Source organism: Rhinolophus sinicus, chromosome 16 (assembly GCF_057876585.1).
Source record: "Rhinolophus sinicus isolate RSI-liver-muscle chromosome 16, RSI-T2T, whole genome shotgun sequence".
NCBI lineage: Eukaryota > Metazoa > Chordata > Mammalia > Chiroptera > Rhinolophidae > Rhinolophus > Rhinolophus sinicus.
Genome location: NC_142516.1, coordinates 138152753 through 138179033, shown reverse-complemented (window position 1 = coordinate 138179033; position 26281 = coordinate 138152753). Strand labels below are relative to the sequence as shown.

The window sequence follows — 26281 nt, the reverse complement described above, 5'->3', positions numbered from 1 at the left end:
AACATCTTGAATGGGGTTTTCAGTTTACTTACTGTCATTCTCTCTAATTTATTAATATAAGCATTGAGGATTATGGATTTTCATAATTATGTCCTTAGTTATGTGCATTTGAGCTTTCATGGTCTGAGAGAAATTGAATTATACTTCTAATATTGATGTGTTCTGATCCATTCTTCTTGTATTTCTTACCTTTTGTTTTATGAATACGGATTCTATATTGTTTCAATCTTCTTTGTGACTTGCACCTTTTATCACAAGGTATCCTTGGTTTTGTTTACTGCCTTTTGCCCCAAACTGCAACCTGCTTTCCTTTGAAGAATTTAATTTGCTCAGTATGCTTTGTCTGTTCTTTTCACTCTTTCCATGTCACTTTGTTCTGAATATCTTTTCTATATCAGACCTTCCCAACTAGTAGGTCTGCCCAGACAATGAGCCCTTTAGTCTTCTAACAAGCAATCCTCATGACAGGCAATCCAGTCCACTTACCCAGGAGGACCAGACAAACACTCTATTCCTGAGAGTACTTTTATTAGGTGGGTTTAACCTAGTCACCTTTATTAATAGGATGGATTAATAGGATAGTATATCTGGTCTTAGTTCTATCATGATATGCTTTCTGGTTTACCTGAGGGTGGTAATCTGTAACTATGACTGTGTTTCTTCTGTAACCTGAAAGATTTATTATATTTTTGTTCTGTAATTAACTATACTTTCATAAAACTTATCCTTTTCCTCATCTATTACTTTAGATGGATTTAACACCCTAACCTGAGCAATAGTTATGTTCTCTTTCTTCCACCTGACTTTAGAAGACATTTTCATGTTTATAGCTTTTAATATATTTATACTTGTTTTACTTGCTTTATGTGTTTTTTAAAAAATCTTTTGACACTGGGTTTTAAAAGATGATGAAATTACAAAGCTTGTATTACTTCCTACCTCTTCTTCTTCCCCTAACAACTTCTGTCTTTTATTTTTTTAAACAAATTTTTTAAGTATACCATTTTATTGTAGTATAATACATATAAAAAGTGGAAGAATCCTAACTGGACAGCATGACAACTGTCACGAGATGAATATACGCAAGCACCACCCTCCAGATGGAGAAATACAGTACAGCCAGTGCCCGAGTAGACCTTCTTGTGGCCCCTTCCAATTACTACTCCCTTCTTCTCCTGAAGGTACTATCGCTATAAGGAATGATGCCTTGGGCGGGGAGGGGTATCTGAGAATGCATCGCTGTTGAATATATACTAACAGTGAAGATGCTGGGTCAGAGCGTTCCTAAATTCAGCTTTAGTGAACTGCCAAACAGTAAGTATTCCAAAATGGCTATACAATCTTAACCTCTACCTGTAGGATATGGCAGTTCTCATTTTTCATATCCTCACCAACATTCGCTGTTGTCTGTTTTTAAAATTTTAGTCATTCTGTTGAGGGTTTAATGTATATCACTGGGGTTTTTCATCTTTATTTACCAGACATTAATGAAGCTGAGTACCTTTTCATAAATTTAAGAATTATTTTCAAGGGGTTGTCTTACTGATTTGTAGGAGCTCTTTATACATCTGGATGAGCTGTCACTTACTTGTATATAAATATCTTCTCCCATTCTGTAGGCTTGCTTTTTCATGACTAATTTTTACTTCCTTTTATAGTTATTCTTTATGTTACCTTCCGAAAGCTTTAGCATTTCACCTTTCATGTCATATTTACAACCCACCCCATAGTGTGTGTGTGTGTGTGTGTGTGTGTGTGTGTGTGTGTGTAAGGTAGGGTGAAGATACAGTTACCTAACACCATTTGTTGCTTATCCACTCCCCACTGTTTTCAGTGACATCTAGGACAGGAATTAATGATCTCTAATTGTTGGGGGCTGTTTCTGGATGCTACTCTGTTCCACTGATTTGTCCTTCTTTGAGCCAACGCCATTAATTACTGTAATTCTATTTTGAGTCCTGAGTATATATGTATACTGAATTATAAATGGATATCCTCTAATTTTGTTCTTGTTCAATATTCTCTTCACTATGTTAGGCTCTATGTATGTCCACGTAAATTTTAGAATTAGCTGATCATTTTCTACCAAAAATAAAATAAACTGCTGTGATTAGAACTGGGATCACACTAACTCTATGTATCAGTTCTCCCATCCATGAACTTGATACATTTGTCTATTTATTTAGAGTCCTTTTAATATTTCTCAGTGATGCAGGTCAGCAAACTTTTTTTTATAAAGAGTCAGAGAGCAAATATATTAGTGTCTGCAGGCCACACAGTATTTGTTGCAATTATTCTACTTCTGTAGCACAAAAGCAACCACAAACAATATATAAATGAGTGAGCATGGCTGTTCCAATAAAACTTTACCGACAGAAACAGGTAAGAGACCAAATTTGGCCTGCAAATCTTAGGTTGCCACGCTCTGTTTTATAATTTTCTGTATGGAGGTCTCATATATATTTTATTACATTTCAATGTTCATTTAATGTCATTTCTTCTAAAATTTCATTTTGTTTGTTACTGATAGGAAGAAATAGAATTGATTTTTGCACACTGACCTTGTTTCTGCTACCTTCATAAATTCAGTTATTAATTCTATTAGGTTGGTACAAAAGTAATTGCAGTTTTTGCAATTATTTTTAACCTTTTAAACAGCAATTACTTTTGCACCAATCTAATAGAAATTTATCTAAAGATAATTTTGGATTTTCTACATTTACAACCATGATTTTTACCAAAAAAAAGGGAAAAGAAAGAAATGACAGCTTTCGTTCTTTCATATCGTATTTCTTTTTCTTGGTTTATAACATTGGCTAGACCACCAATGCAATACTGAATAAGTGGTGACAGCACCATGTCTCATTCCTACAACCAGGGAGACACTTCCAATACTGTAGCAATAAACTCGTTTTTCAGACAACCCTTTTATCAGACTTTACTTGGCATTAAACGATTTTCTCCATCTATTCATCATAATTTTTCTCCTTTAGTTTGTAAATTGGTGAATTATAATAGTTTTATTAGAATGATAGAAGAGCTCTGTGTTCTTTGAATAAACTGAAACTTGTTCGTAATGTCCTATCATTTGATATATCATAGTTTAGCGATATTCTATTTGGACTTTTACACCCACATTCATGACAGAAACTAGTACAAAGCCAGACTTGTCTAGATGCTTTATTCTGTAGATTTAACTTTGGAACCAGGTAACTATTTAGACAATTAAATTCAATTTGGTTTTATAAATAAAAGCTATCCCTAAAATTTAAAAGCAAAAATGAAACCAATTAATCTAATTGTGTATTGAGTTGGTGGCATAACCATAAGGGAGTAACTATTTCAAGAGGCATTACAACATGGAATCGGATGTACATACCTAGTGGACATACTGTTTAGTAACTATACTGGGGCTAGATTGGTGGTGGCAGCACCAGGATTCTTGTTCCAAAAGAAGTGTGTGTATAGATGTACGTGTGTGGACGGGAGCGGGTGGAGCAAGTGTTCTCAGATAGCAAATAACTGAGTACGTCAATGTTAGAAACCAACATTTCCAACGTAAAAGATATAAAAATAAAGAAAAGTGCTTTAACCCTAAATTTGAATCGGAAATATCACTATAAATGTAGGGATTTTGAGAAGTGGAAAGAAGAGAAATAAGGACAGGGACTGAGGGAGGAAGAGGACCCTTAGGGAACCCTCTGCCCAAAAGCAGCATGAGAAAAAAAAACCCAAAATGCTGAGAGTGAAGCAGGCAGAGCCAACTTCCATCACACTCAGGATTCATTACACTCAGCACTATCAGGATTCTGAAATCTTTTTATGAGTCTTCTTACATAATCTCTTTAAAACTTCAGTGGACCTTAGGTCTAAATGATTGCTTCACCAATTATTTTGCCTACTGAATTTAAATAATTTTTCAGATAGAGTTTCAGCTTTTAGATCTCCTACTGTATCCCTAAGCATACCTGAATAAAACACACTGAATAAACCTGACTTATTATGCAGACCTGTCCTACTTCGACACTGATGGTTAACAGTCTGGAGAGAGAACCATCATCTCCCACACCACCGGCCACCCTGCTATTATATCAGTGTAAGAATCCTAAAGACTGATTTTGGCCGATTTATATAGTTTAGTATTTCTCCAGAAGGGCAGAGTCTCTGAGGCATGTGAGCAGTTTTGAAAATCAGAGCAATGGCTAGCATTTATTGAATATTTAATAAGTGTTCAATAATTAACATATATTACCACATGCAAATAAGTAACTCATTCTTATTTTACAAAAAGGAAACTACGTGTTAGAGCAGTTAAGTCACTGGAAGGAACAAAGCCAGTGAGTTACAGTCAGGATTAAACTCAGTCTGTCTGGTAGTTAGAGCTGCCTCCGTGTGTATGAATCACAGCCACTCTGGGCAATATGAATGGAGCAAGTACCCCTCTTTCCAACATATCCTGAAGAAACTATTTGTGCTCTAAATTGTGAATTTTCCAAGCTAACCATGATCCTCTATCACTAATTTTAAGGGAACAAATACTCAAAAATAAAACTAATCAAACTGTATTAGCTGAAAAAACTGTTACCATCCCAAGAATAAGCATCTTCACAAAGTAAATGATTATACAGATTATGTCAAATACAAGAAATCCCATAAACAGACAAGCTTGCTCAATAAAGCTTCATAATTCAAGGTCATAAAAGACATAAAACACTTTAGTAAGGTCACTGAACACAGCTGTAAGAGCAGAAATTTGGTTCCCATATGTATATATGTACCAACCAGTTTCAAATAATAAAGCGATATAGTCGGGTACCAATCTGAGGGGATACCAACACAGATGGATATCAGCAACTCGACAATTATTAATGAAAAGTGGCAAGAGATTTGTGATTCTCATGAATATTGTTATTTTCATTTTTAAAAAACATTATGATAGTGATGGTGACCATTCCCTTTAAAACAGCACTTCCTCAGGACTCCAAATGTGAGCACAGTCTCAACTTCATGAACATTTCAGCAGGAACATTATTTGTTGTATTTGTGATTATTATGACAATAAATTCATTATTTAAATTGACAAATCCACCAGTATAAAACCATACCTCAATTTCACGCTGTTTCTTTTTCTCTTCAAACTGTAATCGTCTCTGCAATTCTTCCAGAGCAGCTCTGTATATTGCATCTTGAGTATTCTGAAGTTCAATGATTTGATCAAATACAGCTCTCAGTTGATTTAAAAGTGCCTGAAGAGGTAAGACAGTTTTGTAAGTATAGAGCATGCTTGTTACAAAGTTTTTCAAATAAATATTGATAATTAGTAAAAAGATACTATAAAATGATATCAACTCACATTCTCAAAGTCCTCACTAGTTGTTCATTCACTCATTCATTCATTCATTATCAAACATTTATTGAACACCTACTATGACAGCACTGTACCAAAACCCCATAATTCTGTATCACCATAGCAAAAGCAGTCTGACAGACCTCAAGCTCTCTACGCAAGTTACCTCCAATCCTAACAACCATCTTACAAACTGGGAGTGTTGCCCCAAGTTTCAAAGCTAGTAGTTAAGTGGCTGTGTGAGGAATGGAACTATTCTACGGATTAGAGAAAAGGAATAGAAAGCACTTCAAGATTTTTCTTGTGTTTTTTTTTTGATGACACATACCAAATCCAAACATCAAGACTGTAAGAAAGGAAATTCTTCATAAAATATAAAAAACAAATTCAGCAAGGTTTTTTAAAAAAAGGGATCATATTTTATACCAGGAATGAAATGATGGTTTAACATTGGGGGAGAAACAGTTCTGAAAACATTTCAGTGTCACAGTACATATCTCTAGTTCACTGCATGTAAGTGTTACACAGTATTTTTCGGTATACAGCTACCATATTTTAGTTCTTCTTTCCCCTAGTGCAGCACAGAAAGGAAACAGAATGAGATCTACAGCATAAAATAATTTATGTAAATGAAAAACACATCCATGCAAATACCACATATATACCGAGGTCATACAGCAAACACATTGACACTGGTGTTAATGGTGGGGAAGGATCGAGGGAGGAAACTGGGGAGTTGGTTAAGGGGATAACATCAAATCCAGCAAATATGAGAGGTCTTTCATGGGCTGATGATAACAGTGTGCCATCAATAATTTCTGCCATCTCAGACTTTTTCAGAAAGCTATTAACAATTTGAAGGGGGAAAAAGATAATTGCAATAGTGCAGGGGGGAAAATCATGTGTTAAAATTTAATGCCCAGTCATGATTTATAAAACTTCTAAACAAACTAGGACTAGAAGGGGACCTCTTCAGTCTGATAAAGGTCCGATCAGCTGTCTTAGCAAACACCGCAGTCAACGTTGGAACAATTAAACATCTCTTTAACGTCTGCAGTAAGACCAGAAGTCCTACCTGTGCTCCTAATCAACCCAGCTAATACCCCAAGGCGAGAAAAAAACAGCAGAAGGTATACCCTGTGGAAAGAAACAAACTTTTTCCTAGTAAAAAACAGGATCTAAGCGGGTCTAGAATATAATGGAATAAAAAAATGAATAAAAGATTGAAGTAAAGAAATTAATAGCATTCCTATAGACAGATAATTCCACAAATGTAGTAATAACCTAACAAAAGATTTGCAAGATGTTTATGGGATAAATATGGTATAACTATTGAGAAGTATAAAAGAAACCTAGAAAACTAAAGAAGCTCCAAGTTCATGGATGGGAAGATGCAATAAAGTTGATTTGGGGAGAAATGGATACCTTTGGCTAACGCTGTTGTTTAGAACAATTTCAGAGTTAGTGAAGACATCTGCAATGCCATTCCCATTACCGTGATCTGATGGATGCGTGCTCTATCCTGCTAAAATATCTCCCTTCACGAAGGAATAGTAATACTTGGGTCCAAATTTCATTTACTAAGTTGTAGCAGCACCGTTAACAGTTAAGCTAATGTTTGACACTTAAGTAAAACAAAACTGAAATTAGTATTTGCTAAATAACTTCCAGAACAACCTAATTCAAGAGAACTCAGATATTGCAAAATAACAGTTCACGTTCTTGTTCATTTACTACAATGTACTTGTGGGAAACAATAATGCAGACTCGATTTGGTAAGCAGAAGGCCCTTACCAAGTACCGCTGTTCCTTCAGTTGGCAACTATGAAATTCACACAGTAAACACTGTGGTTATCTTAAAAGTTGTTTGTACTTTTGGAGGGATCTTGCCTCATAACAATAAGGCAAAACAAAAGACGAAAATGGTATAACATTTTATTTTTAATAATGACTTACTTCTTCTAATTTGTTTTGTTATTGTAGTCAAATAAAAATTTATTATTTATGGAGCAATTCATTAATCTATGAGGTGATTTACTGCTGTTTACTTCAGGCCAAGGGTGCAAAATGGGCTTCTGTTAGCAATTTGTTCACACAGGATTAACTGCAAAAGTGTCTTCCGTGGTGACATCCGTTTGCAACAATTTACTGTCTGACTCAGGATTTTTCTCAACAATGCACAAACAAAAATTACAAAAATGTACACACACATCTGTAACTGTCATGCCACAACCTCCAACATTAAAATTATGTGTACCAAACACCCTTGTTTTTCTTACTAAGTGATATAATAAAAATATACTTAATTTATGTCAGATTAACACATTGTTTCAATCAGTTTTATATATTTGGTTTCTTAAAAAAAAAAAAAAACAACCTTTAGTAATTATTTTAAACAAACCATCAAATTAAAAGTAAAAGCATCAGCAATCATTTCAGAAATGATTATTAAGCCTTTAGGACAATGACTCCTTCAATGAAGTCAGTCAGGGCCAACTCACATGTAAACATTCCATCATCACGAGAAAATATTACAGGGAAAAACACTTTCTCCCTTGGAATCTGTTCATATCAATGGAAATCTTCTAGAGGCAAGAAGTGTGACTACTTAATTTGTTTCATACAGAATATTCATGTATGTAAATGGGCTAAAACTCCTATATTATCAGTTGCATGAGTGCCTTATTTACAATTAGATTGATTTCAGTGTGGATATAATCCTCAGTAGTTCACCCAGTTTCTGAAACACTCACACACAAGATGACTTTTAATAGTTTAAAAACAGTAGCAACTAACACTTATGCACCAAAGATTATGATGAACAGTTTAAATGAATTACATAATTTAATTCTCACAAATCTATGAAACCGAGACGAGTATCACGCCCTTTTAAAACATGAGAACACCGAGGTCAAAAGCTGTGACATGGGACGGTGACCTCGGTTCTCTGGCAGCAGAGCCCGTGTTACCTGACCAGGACACCTAGGACATATGTGGCAGTGAATTCCTAGAGTCTAGGAATGACGTCCTATTTGTCACTACATCAACTTATCCAATAGTGTATGACGATGCTCACCTACAGCTACTGAAAAATGAATGTATCAACCAATACAATTCACAGAAACTGTGAAACTTTCTATGATCTCAGCCTGAAAAAGATGAGAGTTAATATTGAGAGGCTAAAAGATTTGAGATGTGCATTTCTTAAATTATTAATTATAGTTAAAGTATCTTAAATTACTATTGTGCCATTATTTCAAAGCATTTATAAAAAGCATTCTGTATAGCAGCATCTTTGATCTGAACAATTTTTTTTTTTTTACACATATGATCAGTAAATCTTTAATCAAAATACCTGTTTTCACAGCCATGGTTGGCTAACCCAGATGTACTAAAAATTTAGACAAACTGAAAGCTCTTTTAAGCAGTGCGTTTCCCACAGGAGGACCCTTGACGAGAGTGGAGGTTTAGTAGGAATCAGCCCTCTGTAAGTTTGAAATGTCTTTGAAGTTGCACGTTTAATGTCAAAAATGCACTTGAAATTTTGCCTCCTGCTCCACAAAATATTTGTTTCAAGTGAAAGCAAAGTGTTCCATGTTTCCCCACATCTACAATCAAAATTGCAGGAAGACTTGCCACATGGAACATGAAACTTTCAGAACAGGGGTCTAAAGGTAAGGAATTTTAGCAAAAAAGCATGGAGCCTTGGGAATACTTAGGATTTATCTAGACAGCCTATTTTCTACCTCATGCAGCCAGATACTGACTTCAAGGCAAGAAAGCGAGAAGACCATTATTCCCAGATAAAGAAAACGGAGTGTGTGGCCTATAGGTCCCTGTGTTTCCTCACACCATTCTTCGGAACTTTCAGATTCCCGTAAATTATTTTGTTCTTACACTGCTTGTTTGGTTTATTTTGTTCAGATATCATCCCTCCACAACTCAAAATCATCGCGCATGATTAATTTTTCTCTTTTGAACAAGCACAGGAGGACATCATTACACCTAGGAAATGAATGGGCATTATATTCTTTACCATTTTTATATCCATTTTAGAGCACATTCTTGTTTCAGCACTATTGTTCCAATTCTATTCAGAAAAAGTGCACCTTGAACATTAAACTTTTAATAGTATTGTCTTAATCACTACTAATGTGGGCATCAGGCAATTTTTAAAAGCCCCCATTTGAAAGGAACCCAAGAAAAAAAGACCATGATTAGTTCTGATTTTTTGTTTCTAAACCTCACATCGGCCTTACTCTGGAGTCAGCGTCCAGAAGACACCGGGAGATGATGGTATCCAAGAAGACCTCGTGCGCTGCAATGATGTGATCCAAGTCTCTGGCCTGCTGCACTTTATTCCAAAGCTCATCCCAAGAACATTCAAGCACCTAGGAAACAACAAGGCAAAATTTAGGGATATGGTTATGTTCTTCCTAGTATGGTACCTTTTACAAATAACGCACGAGTCATAAGACATGACTTGTTTAAACTAATATGAACGGATGATTAGAACCTACCTCGAAGGTAATGTAATACTGCATTTGATGAATGAAATGGACCATCTCAGATGCCAGAATGTGACAGTGATGCAGCACCCCAGAGAACTCTGCAAGAGTAAAAAAATGAATGTTAGACACCACTGGGAAATACACTTAAAACCAACACAATGCCCTCCCTCCTATATATCTGCAGTATATCTTTTTAAAAAAAAATTACTAGCTTTAACTCGTGATCCCGTAAAACAGGAAATAACCTTTACATCATCATAATCAATTTCTGTGATGTTCATGCTAACACCAGGATTTAGCTACCGAATCAAGTGGCATTACATTACTTTACAGAATATAAGGGCCTAATAAAAATGGCATAACACAAAATAATTGTATTTGAAAATTAAATAGAAAAATTTTATCTTATAATAATGCAATATCCTGACTAAATATAGCTCAATTTTATGGCTTCTTTACAATTAGTCTGCCTATTGTACATGAACCATTTACTATTCCCTAGCTCTTTGGAGACAAAAGTGACATTTCCTTAAGGACCTGAATGTGACCTTGTCACCTGAGAAAAAACATGAACCTTAAAGGGAGAAGCGAGGTGAGCCTGAGCCCAGACTCTGTTCTATTCTTTACGAGATTATAAACCCATCTAAAGGCTTGAAGGTCACCATGGAGCAAGCAGCCATTCTCTGCTCCACTTTTAATTTCTCGTTCGAAGACTCCACCAGAGCATCATGGGACATTATTGTACATGAGGGTTCAATCAGAGATGGGTCCATCAGAGGAAGGACTACAACGAGGTTTTAATATGGGTCAGACCTGACATATTCTTGTTACTGCTCCAAATGCCTTTAAATAGCTACCTGGATACCTAGATTTGTATGCAGTTATTCAAGAAATCTTTCTTGTCCCTTCTTAAGAGAGTGATTAAGGAAGTGAAATATATAAACAGGTGTGAAAAAAATAGCAATAATGACATACACTTAAAAAAATACTCTTTTCTATGAGGTAAGGATTAAGTGACACTGTGGGGACTTCGCTGGCCTGGTTTAACATGTACTCTTTGGCCAGTGAGAAACAGCATGACCACTTCAGAAGATCAGCACATGTTCCGAATACACCTGACGTCTTCCATGCCATTAGGAATCTGTAACCCATGAATATGGTACATATTCTTCCAAAGAACAGGTTATAAGCTTCACATTTCATCTGTAAGCCTAGAATGAAGATGTACTTTTTTCTACTAAACCTATCATATGGGGCTAAGATTTCTAGTCTAATACTCAGAGCGTATTTGACTGAAATTACTTTTCAATGTAAAAGAGCATAATAAGACGCTGTTTTAAGTGATATTCATCTATATTATGGCTTAAGCAAGCTTCTCAGGGAGTAACTACCATTTATAACTCTATTTCGGATTTTAACCCACAGCTGAAATGACAGGACTGTGCCTTCCCCCTGAAGCCAGGCCGTCTTACCTGAAGCACTGGCGGTGGATATTTCAAACATTCAACACGCCTGCCTGCACAATACATACTGGTTCTCAAGGTCTTTCTGGAGTGTGATTTGATGTCCTTGTAGTGTAGCAAATCAAGTTAAATAAAATAGTCTAGATACTGTTTGTGGGAGGTTTGTTTATTTTTTAATGTTCTTAATTTTATCACAGAATTTTGGAGGACTTTTTTATTGGGAAACAAATTGAGAACGTCTTTACAAATCACACATAATGATACTCAGGTCTGACTGTGATATCCAATGTCCCTGAATCCATCTTCTAGTGCCCTTTGAACATTTCCTAATACTGCTTTGCACGTATTCACAGTGAATGCTATCCAGTTATTTTCCGGCCTTGTGAAATGACTATGCAGTTTACACGTATCCACCTTGACATGTTTCTACCAGAGAAAGTTTAACATCACTGACAAAATTATAGATTTCTTCACATACTCCTGACAGATGACTTATGAAAATGTTGACTCCTCTTGTACTACCTCTGCAGGACCCTCTATTTAATACAGAAACATAAAAAAAGTTTTTGTGCCTACTCTCCACTGCCTAGCACCAAGTCAGTTTTCTATACATAATAAAGGAAACTCAATTCTATGAAAACTCAGGTTTGTATTGTTCCTTTTAGTCTATATTTTTTAGGGTTTCCTCTAGAGTTTTCCCACTGGAGTCACACCAGCAATCAATCCAGCAGCACTTAGATAACACTTGGGTTTTTAGTAGCAGGTCACACATTTTTGCTAACATTGTTCACATTTCATTTTCAAGCTCCTTCATAAAGCAGGAATTTTTCTCTGGCATTAAGACAGTCTGATAAATAGATATGCAGTGATTAAGTCATTAATTCTGTTTTATAATCTCTAATTTACTTGAGTGTACAATTTCTCCACTGCTGATTTGTCTTCTAGAGTCTTTAATGTTACCCACACCTGGAAATGAAAATGCAACCGAATGACCAGAAAACAAAACATTTACTAAAATAAAAAAATCATCATGTAATGTTGGTGTCTATGGCACTCAACCTCAGCTAGTGCTCCATGCTGCCCAGAATCCTTTTATTTTTTCTCCCTTATTTTAAAACAGCTGTTTCAGTCCTCACTATCATCAAATCTTGGACCCATTTGCTTCTCTCCATTCTCCCTCCCAGGTCATGTGGAACCTCGCCACCCTCTGGCCATCAAGCCCACATACATTAAAGCTAATCCCTGCCCCACCTCTACGTGCTGAATGTCCTCTTCATCTCTTCCTTTCCTTCTAGGACTTATCAACCTCTACTTCCTCCTTCCCATCAGCATTTAAAACTACTCTTTAAACAAAGGTCTCCAGCCACCACCTTTTGTTTTGTGCGAGAGTGACTACTGTCCATTATCTTCCCTTCCTCGGCCCCACTAACCTCTCACTGCAGAGTGACCACAACTGATCTGCCCCAGCCACAGTCATCCTTAAATGACAGGAACAGTCATCAGCCTTAGTTGATTTCTTACAACTATGGCCATATTGATATTCCCTCCTCTTTAAAATACTTCTTTACTTGGATTTAGAGCAACTACATTTTCCCAGCTCTGCCCACCTTTCTGGCTGTTCCTCCCCATCTCCTTTAGGAGGTCCTGTTCCACTTCTCTTTACTCCAACATCTTTTCTCTTCTCGCTCTATTTCTAGGCAACCTCGTTAATTCCACAGCTTCAAGTATCACCTAAGTTAATGACGTCTAAAGTGTCTCTCTACTTTGGATCTGTCCTAGGCTTCAGGTCAATCTAACCAGATACGTGGCATATATCCTTAAAAACATCTCAAATTAATGTACCTGAGACAGAAGCATTCCCCCTAAATATGCTCCTCCTCCAGCGATCCCTGGCCTAATGAATGTCACCATCACCCACCAGCTCAAGTCAGAAATCTGGCTGCCACCCTACTTCTCACCTCTGCACACTGAATCACCAGCCCTGCCTCCCACGTCTCTCACATACATCCACGCACTCTCCCCAACCCTACAGCTGCTGTGTTCACCAGGGACAACGTCATCCCTCACACATCAGTACAACTGATTGGTGTGCCAACCTCCACTCTTACCCAGCAGATCCATTTTTCTCAATGATGCCAGAGGGGCTTTCAAAAAACACAAATCTAGCATGTCACGCCTCCATATAAAAACTTCAATGGCTCCCACTGCCATTAACATCAAACTGATTAACACAGCCTACAAGGTCCTCAAGACCTAGTCCCTGCTTAGCTCTCCTGCCCAACCTCCTCACCCCCTCTCTGAATACGTGATTCTGACAAGACTACTGTCCTATTCCCCACTCCTACACTCTTCCCTTGACCAACATACTACTCCTCTCTAGATGCCAGCCACCTCTGGGAAGCCTTTTTTATCCTATCCACACCTGTCAAGTGTCTGCTTTTTGCATTCCTGTAACACCTGATCTTTCCCATATCCAACACTTTATCACAGGGTATCATAAGTTCCTGTTTAAATGTCCATCTTGCCCTAACAGGCGATAAATTTCTTAACAACAGGGACCTTGTTTGTCGTATCTGTCATTGGATACCAAGAACAGGCAGCACAAAGTAGGCTCTCAAAAATTATTTAAGTGAGTACAGAGGGCGTCTTTAATGTCACTCTCCTAAAATAAAGCCTCTGAGAATGAAGAGACCTATGGCTGCTGCTCTGAAGACACTGCCTACTATAACTTCACATTTCATCTGTAAGCCTAGAATGAAGATGTAAGCCTAGAAAGGAACATGATAAAATAATCCACATAATAAAAGTATGAAATCCCTGTAATGCTACAATTCTTTCTCTTCCCAGAGTGAGAAACTATGTTATATGCAGTATTTTTTCTCACTGGCCAGTTAAGGCTCTAATGATTGACTATTAACTCAAATCATAAGTAGACTGAATTCACAAGGTATAATTTGGCTCTTTAATTCCTAAAAAATAGAACTTAACAACTTACACCTGAAACACTCCTTGACTCTCTTTGGTGAGCAGCTTGAAAATGCATTTAAAACAAAGTTAAAATATAAGTACTTGTGTTTTTATGGTTGACCCACAAATAATTATATAATTCTAAGAATCCCAAAAGCAAAGCAACATTTGTACTGAGGTCCAATAAATACATAAACAGAGTACATCTCCCATTAGGCTAACTTAACAGTAGACAGTTTTATACACAACATCAAGAATGACTATTCTTTAGTTTATTTAGAATATGTGTTAGAATCATTTGTAATTCTTTACTGCCCTCTAAAGGTTGTTGAAAGAACTTCAAGTTTGATTTAAAAACACTTAAATGGCTCTTAAAGGACTTTACCATGTTTAGGCATCTTTGGTCAGAAGCATATGCTCATGTGGAGATGCACCATAAACAGCATTGAGTGTTGTTAAAAATTATAAAAGTTTCTTTTTTAAAAATACTCTAAACATTTTCTTTACAATTTCATAATCACCTCCTTCAACCTGTATTTATAGTGGATGTCACTACATTTAAAAGTGACTTTATCGAATTACCCATCTGATTTATTTCTCAAGACTAAGGATTCAAAGGCTGTTGGTAAGAGCCAGGATTTTTCATATCTCCTGTGTTAAAAATCTCTGCTCACTGCTAAGGTCCTGCTGCAGACATCTCTGGTGTCTAGTGCATCACCAGGCAAGTAGGAACGACTGTACACGTGGCGTTCTCCCAAGGCAGCACTGTCTAAACACTTTACACAAATTTGAATGTGACAACCCTAGGAGGTAGGTGCTGTCATCATCGCCATTCCCCAGATCAGGACACTGAGGCAGTAGACTAGAAAATCAGCTTGAGGTCATAGCTTGATGCTGGTGGAGTGGGGACTAACCCAGGCAACGCAGTCCAGCATTAGTGCAGACAAACTAACCATTCAGCTTAAAAGTCCAGCAGAGAGAACTTATAAATGTATAACTAGTAAGGACTACTTACTCATCCATACATACAAAAATGAGAGACACAAAACGAAACTCTTAAAGAGAAGAATGTCTGCTCACCTTTAAGTTATTTCACTAAGTCTGGAAAACTATCAATGTAAGATGCATCACTATCACGTTAATCATCAAGAAAGGAAAAATAGCTACCAATTAAACTAGCAAAATGCCATAACAGTCCCATAAAAACATGTCACCTACAAGCTGACCAGCTCTCTCGTCTCCACCACTTTCAATTTTATTTCTAATAAAGACCAAAAAGGAGATTATTTTAATACCACTCTTTTGGGGAGAGGGAACCTCCATTCACTTCCTCCCCCAAATACACAAAGATTGAGAAAAACAAACTCACTTACCTATATTTGTCTATTCCACTTTGTTAAATGTTATTTGAAACACAAGTTTAGACCTGAAGTCTAGCTGAACAGAAGTCCTATGACTAAGGACATACAGAAGAAGCCACCTAGAAACTGGCAGGTGGGGCAAAGATACGGGATGGGCTGGTCCGACACCTACGTGTAGCAGTTAAAAACTGGGAGGCATTATCTCAGCTGTGGAGATCTATCCGGAGGATCAAGGGGTTCAAGTGCCACACCAGGCTCCAAGCCCAGGGTTCCAGTAACGGAAAGAGAAGACCCCACAACTTATGGCTGTGAAAACCAGTGGACATTATGGCTGTGCGTGACAGAAGGCAGCTGGAGTCCCAGACATTCCTCTTAAAGGGCCCACGCACAGACTTACTCTCTGATGGACTCACTAGCTCTGAGCTCCAGTGCTGGGGCGGCAGCTCAAAAGGCACCAGGGTCATATGGGGAGGAACTAAGTTGTCTGGCTTTAGGGCAAGGGCTGAAGGGGCAGCTTTCTCCCAGACAGAAGCGCTTACAGAACACATTTCACTGTTGAGCCCTCCCCCTTCCAACATGCAGACTCAGGCAGCCAGCATATCTGAGTCTTCATTAACCTGGCCAACACTGTTCACCTTGCACTGGTGATTCCCTGAGACCCCACCCCACACAACTTGCAGACCATTATCACAACTCTTATGCTAAGCAAATCATTTTCAAGTGTAATTATTTACTCCAACCCATTTATCTTGATGAATATTACTAAAATGAGTCATAGAGTGATAATTACTGATACCATACATATGACCAAACCATCTATACACACTGTGCATATGTGTAGAACTCCAAAGGTTGTTTACAGGAGCACTTTATAGAAACTTTTTATATTTTTGCCTCAGATAAATGGTTGGTGGGACATTTCTAAATCTGCCACATTAACAAGACTAACTACCTGTTGTTTGATTTCTGTGCATTAAGTTACATGGCCACTAATAACTTTAAAACACTTCCTTATAAACTAAAGGTAAGAACATTACACCCCAATAAAAACAAGCACAAAAAAATTTTTTTCTTGAAGAAACACAAATGGCAGAGAGAAGGAGAGAGAGAGAGAGAGAGAGAGAGAGAGTAGGAGAGAGGGAGAAGGAGAAGAAGGAAAAGGAGAAGGAGCAGGAGAAAAAGAAGGAGTTTTTACACTGACCAATAATTTTAAAAGCATTAAAAAAATTACAATGAACTTCCATTTTCACCTACCAAATTGACAATTTGTTTGAATGTAATATCCAATGTTAGCCAAAAAAAAAAAAAAAAAAAAAAAAATACAGCAATGCAGACAACTTTTAAGCAGTGAGAGCTGTGCTTATGTGGATGTAAATTAAATTGGTATAACTTTCCTGAAAAGTAAACAAATAATATGTACAAAATTAAAATATAAATACTAAGTATTAGTAAATACAAAGTAAAACTAAACTTCATACCTGTTAACCCAACAAGTCCATTTCCAACTTATCTATTCTAAAGAAATATTCATTTACAAAAAACTTATGATATTATCTATATTAGTAAAAACAACAATAAAAAGACTACAACCAAAGAGAAAAGATAAAATGATATGTACACATGAGGCAATATTATACTATTAAAAATATTTCAGAGGAAGTTTTAATGACAAAGAAAAAGGATCAGCCAAAGAAACCAAAACTAAACTCTACATAATAGGATCAAGTTATGTTAAAATTATTAATTTTATAAAAACTAAAGTAATATTTTTTCCATATATAGAAAATTGATCAAACAAATGTATTTGTTATCTTCAGGTAGAAAACAAAAAATCATTGCTGATTATTAAATACAAGAGAAAAGCAAATTCATATAGACATTGCTAAGCTGACACCCAAACCAGAAAAATGTATCACAATCAGCTAATATTTAAAATTGTTTAGAGCTCAGATTTCCCAGGGCTAAACATATCACAGATTCTTATTTTGAAAGGAAAAAAGTGATACAATGACGAACTATTTGCATCACACTGAATTGATCTAAATCAGACAATAAGATGCTGAAACAGAGAAGTGACAGCTAAGAACTACTCTACTCAACAGTATTAAGAAGAATGCAGAGGAGCAACTGCAGGTAAACTGAATAACGTACAAGTGCACACCCAGTGTAATAAGTGAGTAATCCTGTGAAACACCACCAGAGGCTCATGAAATCATGGGAAAGAGTGACAGATGCAGACCCGGAAGAAAATGCCAGGTCCTCTGATTCCTCTTCCCACCTCCTTTCAAAAGATACCCACATGCTAGTCAACCCACATTTACTAGAAAGTGGATGTTGAAGGCAGTATTTACTGTCTACAACCATTACAGTATTTAAAAGAAAATGTCCTCCTCCCTTCTCAGTTATTTCAGGGGATCCCTATGATTAATTTTCTATAAAATGAGTCCAAGGAAGGTAGGCCAGGAGCATAAGAGTATCACGATCCGTTGGAAAAGACCAGCAGGGAATAGAGAAAACATGGATGCTTAGTAAATACTGCTGATTCCGTATGTCAACACACGGGGAAGGTACCCTCCAGGCCCCCCAGCTTGCTGGGGTGCCATTATTTTGGAACTTTGGGAGCTGCTCAAGGACCAGGCTTGACCCAGGAAACAAATAAGGCCCACATGTGCCTTTCTTCAAACAACTGCTCCTTTTTTAAAGGAATTATTTTCACCAATCAAAGGATTAAGAGTATAACAGTTTAATTCTCCTTTAGAGACATATTTGAAGTATTTCTCAAAGGTTTTGACCAAACTCAATATCAATATAAAGATTTCAAAATTATTCCTAATTGGCAGTCATTCAATATTTATAACATTAAAATAAACTGACTGACACAAGAATTTTTAGTATAGCTTTTAATTGTAAAATAATATTATAAAATATTTCCATGTCCTGGTTTACGAACCAAAACAAATCATTAAAGCAATTCCCAAACAGACTTTAATTAAAACACTAAGTGAATGTTAAATGAGCCAGTGATTTATTAAACAGTTTTCTTTCTTTAAAAAGTTATTTTTTTTAAAGTACACATATGAACACTAGAGTGAAAAACAAATGTAATTCTAAAAGAAACCTCATGGTCTAAAAATATCTAACTTGACTCAATTTTTTTTCTGATGTGCACTGGAGATAAGCAATATTACAAATGCACCTTATCACAAAAGCCCAATCCAAAAGCCCAATGATGAATCTCTTTTCAGTTCAATTACTTTTAAGTACACTTTTTATTTTTCGCTAAGCTGCTGGTAAGCATAGGCCAGGCTGGGACACGCATCTCCCCCTGCCTTCTGATGGGGGATTACCTGGCATATTTCTCAGGAGCTTCGCATTGCACATATGTCCCTTTCGAATGTCAGTAAGGATGTACTCCATCCGTTTAGCCCTCCAGAGGAAGTTAAATACTCTTAGGTAGTGGCTCATACATTCTCGAGTAAACACCTGAAAAGAACAGCAAAAGACAGGCTGATAGTATTCTGTGACACAAGGATTCTCACAGTATAGGTCTCAATCTTTTTTTACCTTTTTGAACAAAAAGCCAGAGAACACACAATCAACTCTAATAGATACTAAGTAGTATGTAACTAATATGACACATTTTAGGAAAGTATCACTACATATCAACTGCACTGATTATTTAACTGCTAAGTAGCATGTCAAGCAAACCATAATAATAGAAGATAGATATTTTTATGCCAATTTTACAGATGGGGAAACAGAGGCCTAAGGTAACACAGCTATTAAATGCTGTACTGGAATTTTCAAACCTAGCCTAATCCTAGTCTAAAACGTGGACTCCTCACTACAACTCCAAAGGAGGGTCTGTAAGAATCTCCTGTCTGAAATGAGGCCTTCTGGTTATTTTAACACATGTACTTAGAGCTTTTGAAGGCCATTTCACTACAAATGGCCAACAGTTTCATGTCCAGGGGACCCTGTGGGTAGGGATTGAGTGAGGCTGGCTTTCTATGCCCACCTCCCTCCTACAGTGGCCAGATTTAGCAAATGAGAACACAGGATACCCAGTTAAATTTGAATGTCAGATAAACCACAAATAATTTTCTAGTATAAGTATGTCCCATGCATACAGATAACAGGGTTTTCTGCAGACTTCAGCCAAACTCTTTTCTTACACATATGTGTATGCAGCACAGAGGTGGGTACACTTTCATCCCTTTCTAGATGCCTCCAGCAGAGAATCCATTTACATGTGTTACTGAAAACAGTCAGTCCAAGCAGGGCCTGCACACGAAGCAGCACGTCTAGACTGGGCATTGTGGAGCACACGGTCTGCTCCTGCAGAGCTTGCTTCTTCTTGCCCTTGAGGCTAGTCTTGTCCATTCACACCCTTGGGCTTTGACTCACATTACATTCTTGTAGTGCTCTACGCCCTAGTCCATCCTTCTCTTCTGCCCAAATCCCACTAATCCCTCAAGGACAAAGGCTACACCTCTCCCTGGTCTCACCACTTTCCCTCTTCACACACTTAGGACACTGCTTGACCCTTACAATTGTAGCACTTAATTGTAGAATGCTTTAACTTGTCTTCTGATTTCATACATTCTTGGCACCTCTCACCTGTTACAAGGGCTATCTGTTTATTATTCTGTAAGCCTTTGTGTGCCGGTATCTGGTAGGTGTTCAATACTGATGACTACATGTCTGCATAGGAGTGGTGAGGAGCCACTTTGAAGAGATCCAAAATCAACTGAGTGTTTGGAGATTATTTATTTTACTGTGCTGCCTACACTATTAACATTCTTGCAAATATAGAAATGAAGAGTGACCAAATTAAATAATTTTACAAATAAATCAAAGGATTCTTTGCTATACAAATGATATCTTATAGGAGTCCTTTAAGTACCAAGCTCCCAGAGCACATTTAACATGACCTGATTTATAAAAATTCAGTTTCATCACAATTGTCTAGAAACTGTTTAAGAGGATGACACTCATGTTCCACTGCATTTATACAGGGAATGACATCCTCCACATTTTAGTTTTGCTATGTAGATGGTCTTTTGGTTCATTGTCCATTATAAACTTCAGGTAAAATTAAATAAATAAGCTTCTGACACCTCATCTAACACCCTGGAGATGAAGGACAGAAATTAATGGATTTTATCCTGCCCACTGTCAAAAAGGGGGAGATTAAAGATATAATCTTTCCATATCCTTCTTCACAGAGTAAGAAGCTAAAATTGTTATATTAGTTATAAGATATGTACCCATTATAATTAAATTCTGTACAAAAATGACAATCTCAATTAATGAGAATAAAAAGGAAATACAGATAATATGGTAAATTAAATTTAAGAGGGAAAGAGCAGAAAATCCATTTTCTCCCAAAATTTGACTCTAAAAGTGTATGCAGTGTATTAGTGCTCTTTTTTATCTTTCTAGTGACTTCTGCATACAACTGCATAAAATGTAATCTCTGATAATTAAAAATTATTTCAATTTGTAATATTAGTCTGAATTCCTGCAGTTGTACAACAATATGGCTGTAAGTATACTAATCTAGGACATAAACTAATCCTAAGACTAGAACAGCAAATACCAGCCATGCAAGAGATCATTTCCCATGTGTTGTCCCTGGCAGACTTTGCTCAAGGCTCTTTTCTCCTTCCCAATTCAGCCCCCAAGCTTGCACCATCAACCTACTGGAGTAGGTATACAGACTGACACATATTGTCCATAGATGGGAATATATCCTAAATTTGTTTTTAAAATATCATTTATTTGATATTTAAGTCTTTCTACTAGAGCTTTTTAAAATCTAAAAATTTAAAAATACAACACTGTATAATCAATTTTTTATACATAAGGTACACAATGCATAACTTTGATATTCCTAGTAAGCTCTGCAATATTATGAAATAATTAAGTAGTTGTATATACAAACTACATTCAGTTTATCTATTACTCAAAGCACTTAACATTTTGTGAAGTAATCAGTGCAATTGCTTTCACTATAGTATCTTTTACACTATGAAAAAAATATATATAATGTATACAATATTAACAAGGTAGATCATATGGAAATTTCTAATTTAAACAATTTGTTAAAATATCTTGTTTTATACACTATAATTATTTAAAAGTGCTTAGGATATAAGTCAAAGGTGAAAAAACTAATTTAAATATGACCAAAAATTAGAGAGCAATTATTCATTTAAAATATGGTAGCTTTGATCCATTAATAATTTATGTGTAAAAAGAACTGTACCAGGAGCTACCATTTCACAGTAGACATGACACTGAACCATCAATAGTAAATCAATTGACCTGAAAGTGAAAAGATGGAGACTAAGGTTTTGATGAAAGTGTTCTAGCTGGGGATGTGATTTATATTAATACTTAGAGAAGCAGGAACAATAATGGAGTCAAACTCTACAAGAACCACTGAGGAGAAATTTTAGACCCAAATGATATTACTTCTTAACAGACTATTTTCCCCAATAATTAAAAGAAATGCATCTTCTTCCTCAATATTTTAGATATAAAAATGATTGAAATAAGTTCAAAGAGGGATCTTAGGAGAATTTATGCAAGTCTGAAGAATTAAGAAAAAAATGAGCACTTAAGAAAGGGCATTTTAATTGTAGACACAAAAAAAGATAACTCTGCTGTCAATCTTTTATGATCTGGTAACTGTTAAATACCGTGTTTCCCTGAAAATAAGACCTAGCCGGACAATCAGCTCTAATGCATCTTTTGGAACAAAAAATTAATATAAGACCTGGTCTTATTTTACTATACTATATAACTGGGTCTTATATAATATAAGATCAGGTATAACATAACAACATAACATAACACCGGGTCTTATATTAATTTTTGCTCCAAAGCATTAGAGCTGATTGTCCAGCTAGGTCTTATTTTCGGAGAAACATGGTAGTACCTTTCTTTAAGCATGGTAAAGGCACTATGAATAAAACTGAAGCTATTTCTCATCAGTTGAAATGAATACTAAATATCAAATTTTATCTGAGTAAGAAAAATACAACTCCCCTAAAATACATTTCATAGCTCCTTTCAAGTTATCCTAAATTAGTCGCTAGAGTCCAAGAATAATGGAACAATATGAATAATCCATTGATCAAAAACTTGCTGAAACCTATGATAGAACAAACGAAATTTTTAAGAATTCTTAAAATAGAGCATTTCAGTATTCATTAATGATTATTTAAAAACATGCACACAATTTTGGCTTAAGTATTCAATCAATAGGTATATCCCAGACGTCAAGTGATCACTTTAATTAGAAGCTCTTAGAGAAGAAAGCCAATTCTAAAACAACAAAATGTTTAGCAAAGTAAATAGCTATGACTATTATAAAAAGTACCCAGAATGATCTTACAGTTGCAATGGGTCCGTCGACATGGTAATCCAGGCTGAAGACGTCCCACCCGGTGTCACCTGGAGACACCTAAGAGCAAACACAAACAGCTGAAGGACTTTCCACCCTTGTTAAGCTTATTGCTAAAGAACTTGTCAAATTCTCAAAGAAAGGCAGTAAAATTTTTAAAAACTGCTCAATAGTTTTGAGTGTTAGCTACATGAAAACAGAGAATTGCATCTTTTTGTCATCTGGATCCTCAGCATTTAGACCACGCAGGCACATAGCAGGCAGTCTAAAAGTATTTTTTAATGAATGTTGTAAAATGTGTTTAAAATTCATCACCATTTCTTTACGACAAAAACCAGCTGCCTTAAATGTTTGAAGTCTTTAAGTCAACATTTTTAAAACCCCACTAGGTTCTGCTAATGGCCTTTCATCATAACTAAGCAAACAAACTCTACTGTTTATGATACTCATTCCCCTAAAAGTCGTCTATCAAACTGACACCAAAAACACCTATTTTTTATAATTATTATTGTTATTATTACTATTATATTATATATCATCTCAGTGCCTCCTATCAACATTACTGTTAACAGGAACTAGGATTTACTAGGCTTCCACATGTGCCACCAAGCGCTGTGACAAGTGTTGCACGTTCTCTGCCAACAGCCCTGTGAGGAGCCCCCTTTGTAAGGTGAGAAGTGATACCTAGTGTGGTTTAAAGGTGCAGTGATTTGTCAAGATCACACCACAACAGGCGACAGGGTAGGGACGGGAGCTCAGGTTGTCCAGTCTTTCAGTAATGACTCTTACCTACCAGACCAGACTAGGTGTGCCTTAAACAACATGGAAAACATTAAGCGAGAATGCGCTGGCCTCAGTGAGAGCTCACTGCTTTGTGCAGATTGTATATATCCCACAGTTGCAGTACCTCCAGCAGCCTCACATCCAGTCTTTTGAGGATCTCAGGACTGTCAAACTGGGCATTGGTGGCTCTGACAGCAGTTTCAAGAATTCCAGTCAAGTTGTGTTGATACAAAGTTGTAGCTGGACGAACAAGTTCTGGTCTTAATAGATATTTTAAAAATAAAAGAAAATGTTACTTGAATTCTTAATAAGCTGTGTAAAAACTTAAAATAATAAAAAGAGTTCAAATTATAAAAACTAAAAAGACAAATGGAACCAATACTACATGGCAACAAAAGTTTCACAAAATTAACTGTAAATAGGATTTCACAAAGTATTTAGGGAAGTAAAACATTGCCTTAAAATCTCACAAAAATTAATTTTGATTCAGCTTAAGATGAAAATACTTAAATGTACCATACATGTTAACAAATAAAGTTGTACAACTTACGACTAGCCTATAGTAGCATGAACTACTGTAATTTCCTACACAGGTCCAATGGGAGGACCGGTCTTCATTAAATCAAAACAATCAGATCTGTGGATGATTCTAAGGACTAAAAACAACTGCATTATCAGCAAACATTCCTGAAAGGATACTAACATCTAAAAGGAAGCTAACATTTCTATGACCAAGAGCTGACCGCGTTAAGAACACAACCCTGGATTGGATCCCAGGGGTCTAAATGTCTACTGTTGAAGCCAGGAGCTGTCTGCATCTCTACTTACTGATGGAGGGGAAGGACACAGAACAAGACAAAAAGAATAGTAGTTGTTTTGTGAGGCTTTTTTTTAAATAAGAAACCACGTAAACTGAAAGTTTCAGTTTTAAAATCATCGTTTTTATTTTTCTGACTACTTTCAAACTAAAGCTAATTGTGATTATGCTGTGTGCTCCTCATACACTAGACTGTCAGTGCCAGTGTTTGTAAAGTGCACAAGCTTCTCCTATGAACAAGCAGAAATAAAGGGACTTTAACATGACAATGACAATTTTATCTTTTCCAATTTTATCTTACCAATATATTCTATAAGAATTCTGACAAATTTTCCTCTAATGCCATTTATTAAACAAAAATTGTAAGACCCTTTATCATGTTGAAAGCTATTGTGTACTTATAACAAACAGAACATTTTCTTACTTGAGCAAATCCATTAAGTGCCTTATGAAGTCTCCCTGACCGAGCAGCAAGTACCGCCTCATGGCCTGCATGTGGTCTAGCAAGCTGTACTTTTTATTGAGAACGTCCAACAGATATTTGCTGGTCTCAAAATAAGCCGCGTCAATTTTTCCCTGAAATGCATTTTCCAAATCTGTGAATAAATCTGCAGCTGTAAAGAACAAAAGAGAAAAGTACATATACATATATAATTTGTCTATTAACAAAGGACAAATTAAAGGTGCACAGGCATGAGTCATCGCCAATGCCTGCAAATGGCATCAGTGACAGCCCAAACAGGTCACATGCTTGGTCAGGAAGGCAAACAGGGGTCTTTATCCCATGAAACCAAAAACAAGGACATCTGGCTGGATTTACAGCAGACATCTGCACTGTGACCTACGGGAGGGACCCCTAACCACACTGTTCATCATTTCATGGATTTAAGGTCAAATCACCTTCTATAATAAAACTAACTCAAAATCTCACTAAAACACTGGTAGGGCGGGTCAGTGTTGCATTGCCTGCACATGCCTACAGAATATTTCCAAAACTAGTTTCAGGAATAAACCCAAACAGCACATGCAATGAGCTCTGTGAATTGTGAAACTCAGTGTAAACGTTAGGTATGGTTATCACGCAGCCATAGTACAGCATCGGAGAGTCATCTCTAGGGAAAGATTTGGAGATTTTCTAGGGCACAGGTAATAAGAGCAGACTGTCACTAACAAAGAAGCCTAACTCTAAGCAGTAACATAAAAAAAAAAAAAAAAAAAAAAGTATTTCCATAGCTTCATATTGAGAAGAAATAGCATGTGGAGATTAATAGAGCTTTTTAATGCTAATTTACATCTGTACAGCACAAAACGGTTCATCAAATTTATCTAAATACTTGATTTTATTTCACAACCATAACACTTAAACTAAAAAATAATCTCAATGTCAAAAAACAATCTAAGATTGAGAAAAGGTAAAATACTTATTCAAGGTTAAGCAAGCGACAAGGTCTTTAGAGTCCAATTTAAGTCTCCGCTACCTCAGTTACCAATTTGAAAATATCAGAAGACTTTTTAAGATGTTTTTTCATTTGTTCTTCAGAACTGTCCCATTAAGAAAAACCTATTTTAGTATTGCCGTTATTCCAATTACACATTAACATGGGAAAACCAGGGTGTC

General features: G+C 36.3%; 1 protein-coding gene across 1 annotated transcript in view; it reads right to left on the bottom strand.

The window, feature by feature from the left end:
• TUBGCP3 (tubulin gamma complex component 3) overlaps window positions 1–26281 on the bottom strand; it is an 85766-nt gene that overhangs the window by 8463 nt on the left and 51022 nt on the right. Inside the window, exons 14-20 of the mRNA XM_019746596.3 lie at window positions 25088–25277; window positions 23971–24106; window positions 23055–23123; window positions 18997–19132; window positions 9868–9956; window positions 9607–9738; window positions 5106–5246 (exon numbers count right to left, since the gene is read on the bottom strand). Of these exons, the coding sequence (XP_019602155.3) occupies window positions 5106–5246; window positions 9607–9738; window positions 9868–9956; window positions 18997–19132; window positions 23055–23123; window positions 23971–24106; window positions 25088–25277 (893 nt within the window). The remainder of the gene's footprint in view (window positions 1–5105; window positions 5247–9606; window positions 9739–9867; window positions 9957–18996; window positions 19133–23054; window positions 23124–23970; window positions 24107–25087; window positions 25278–26281) is intronic.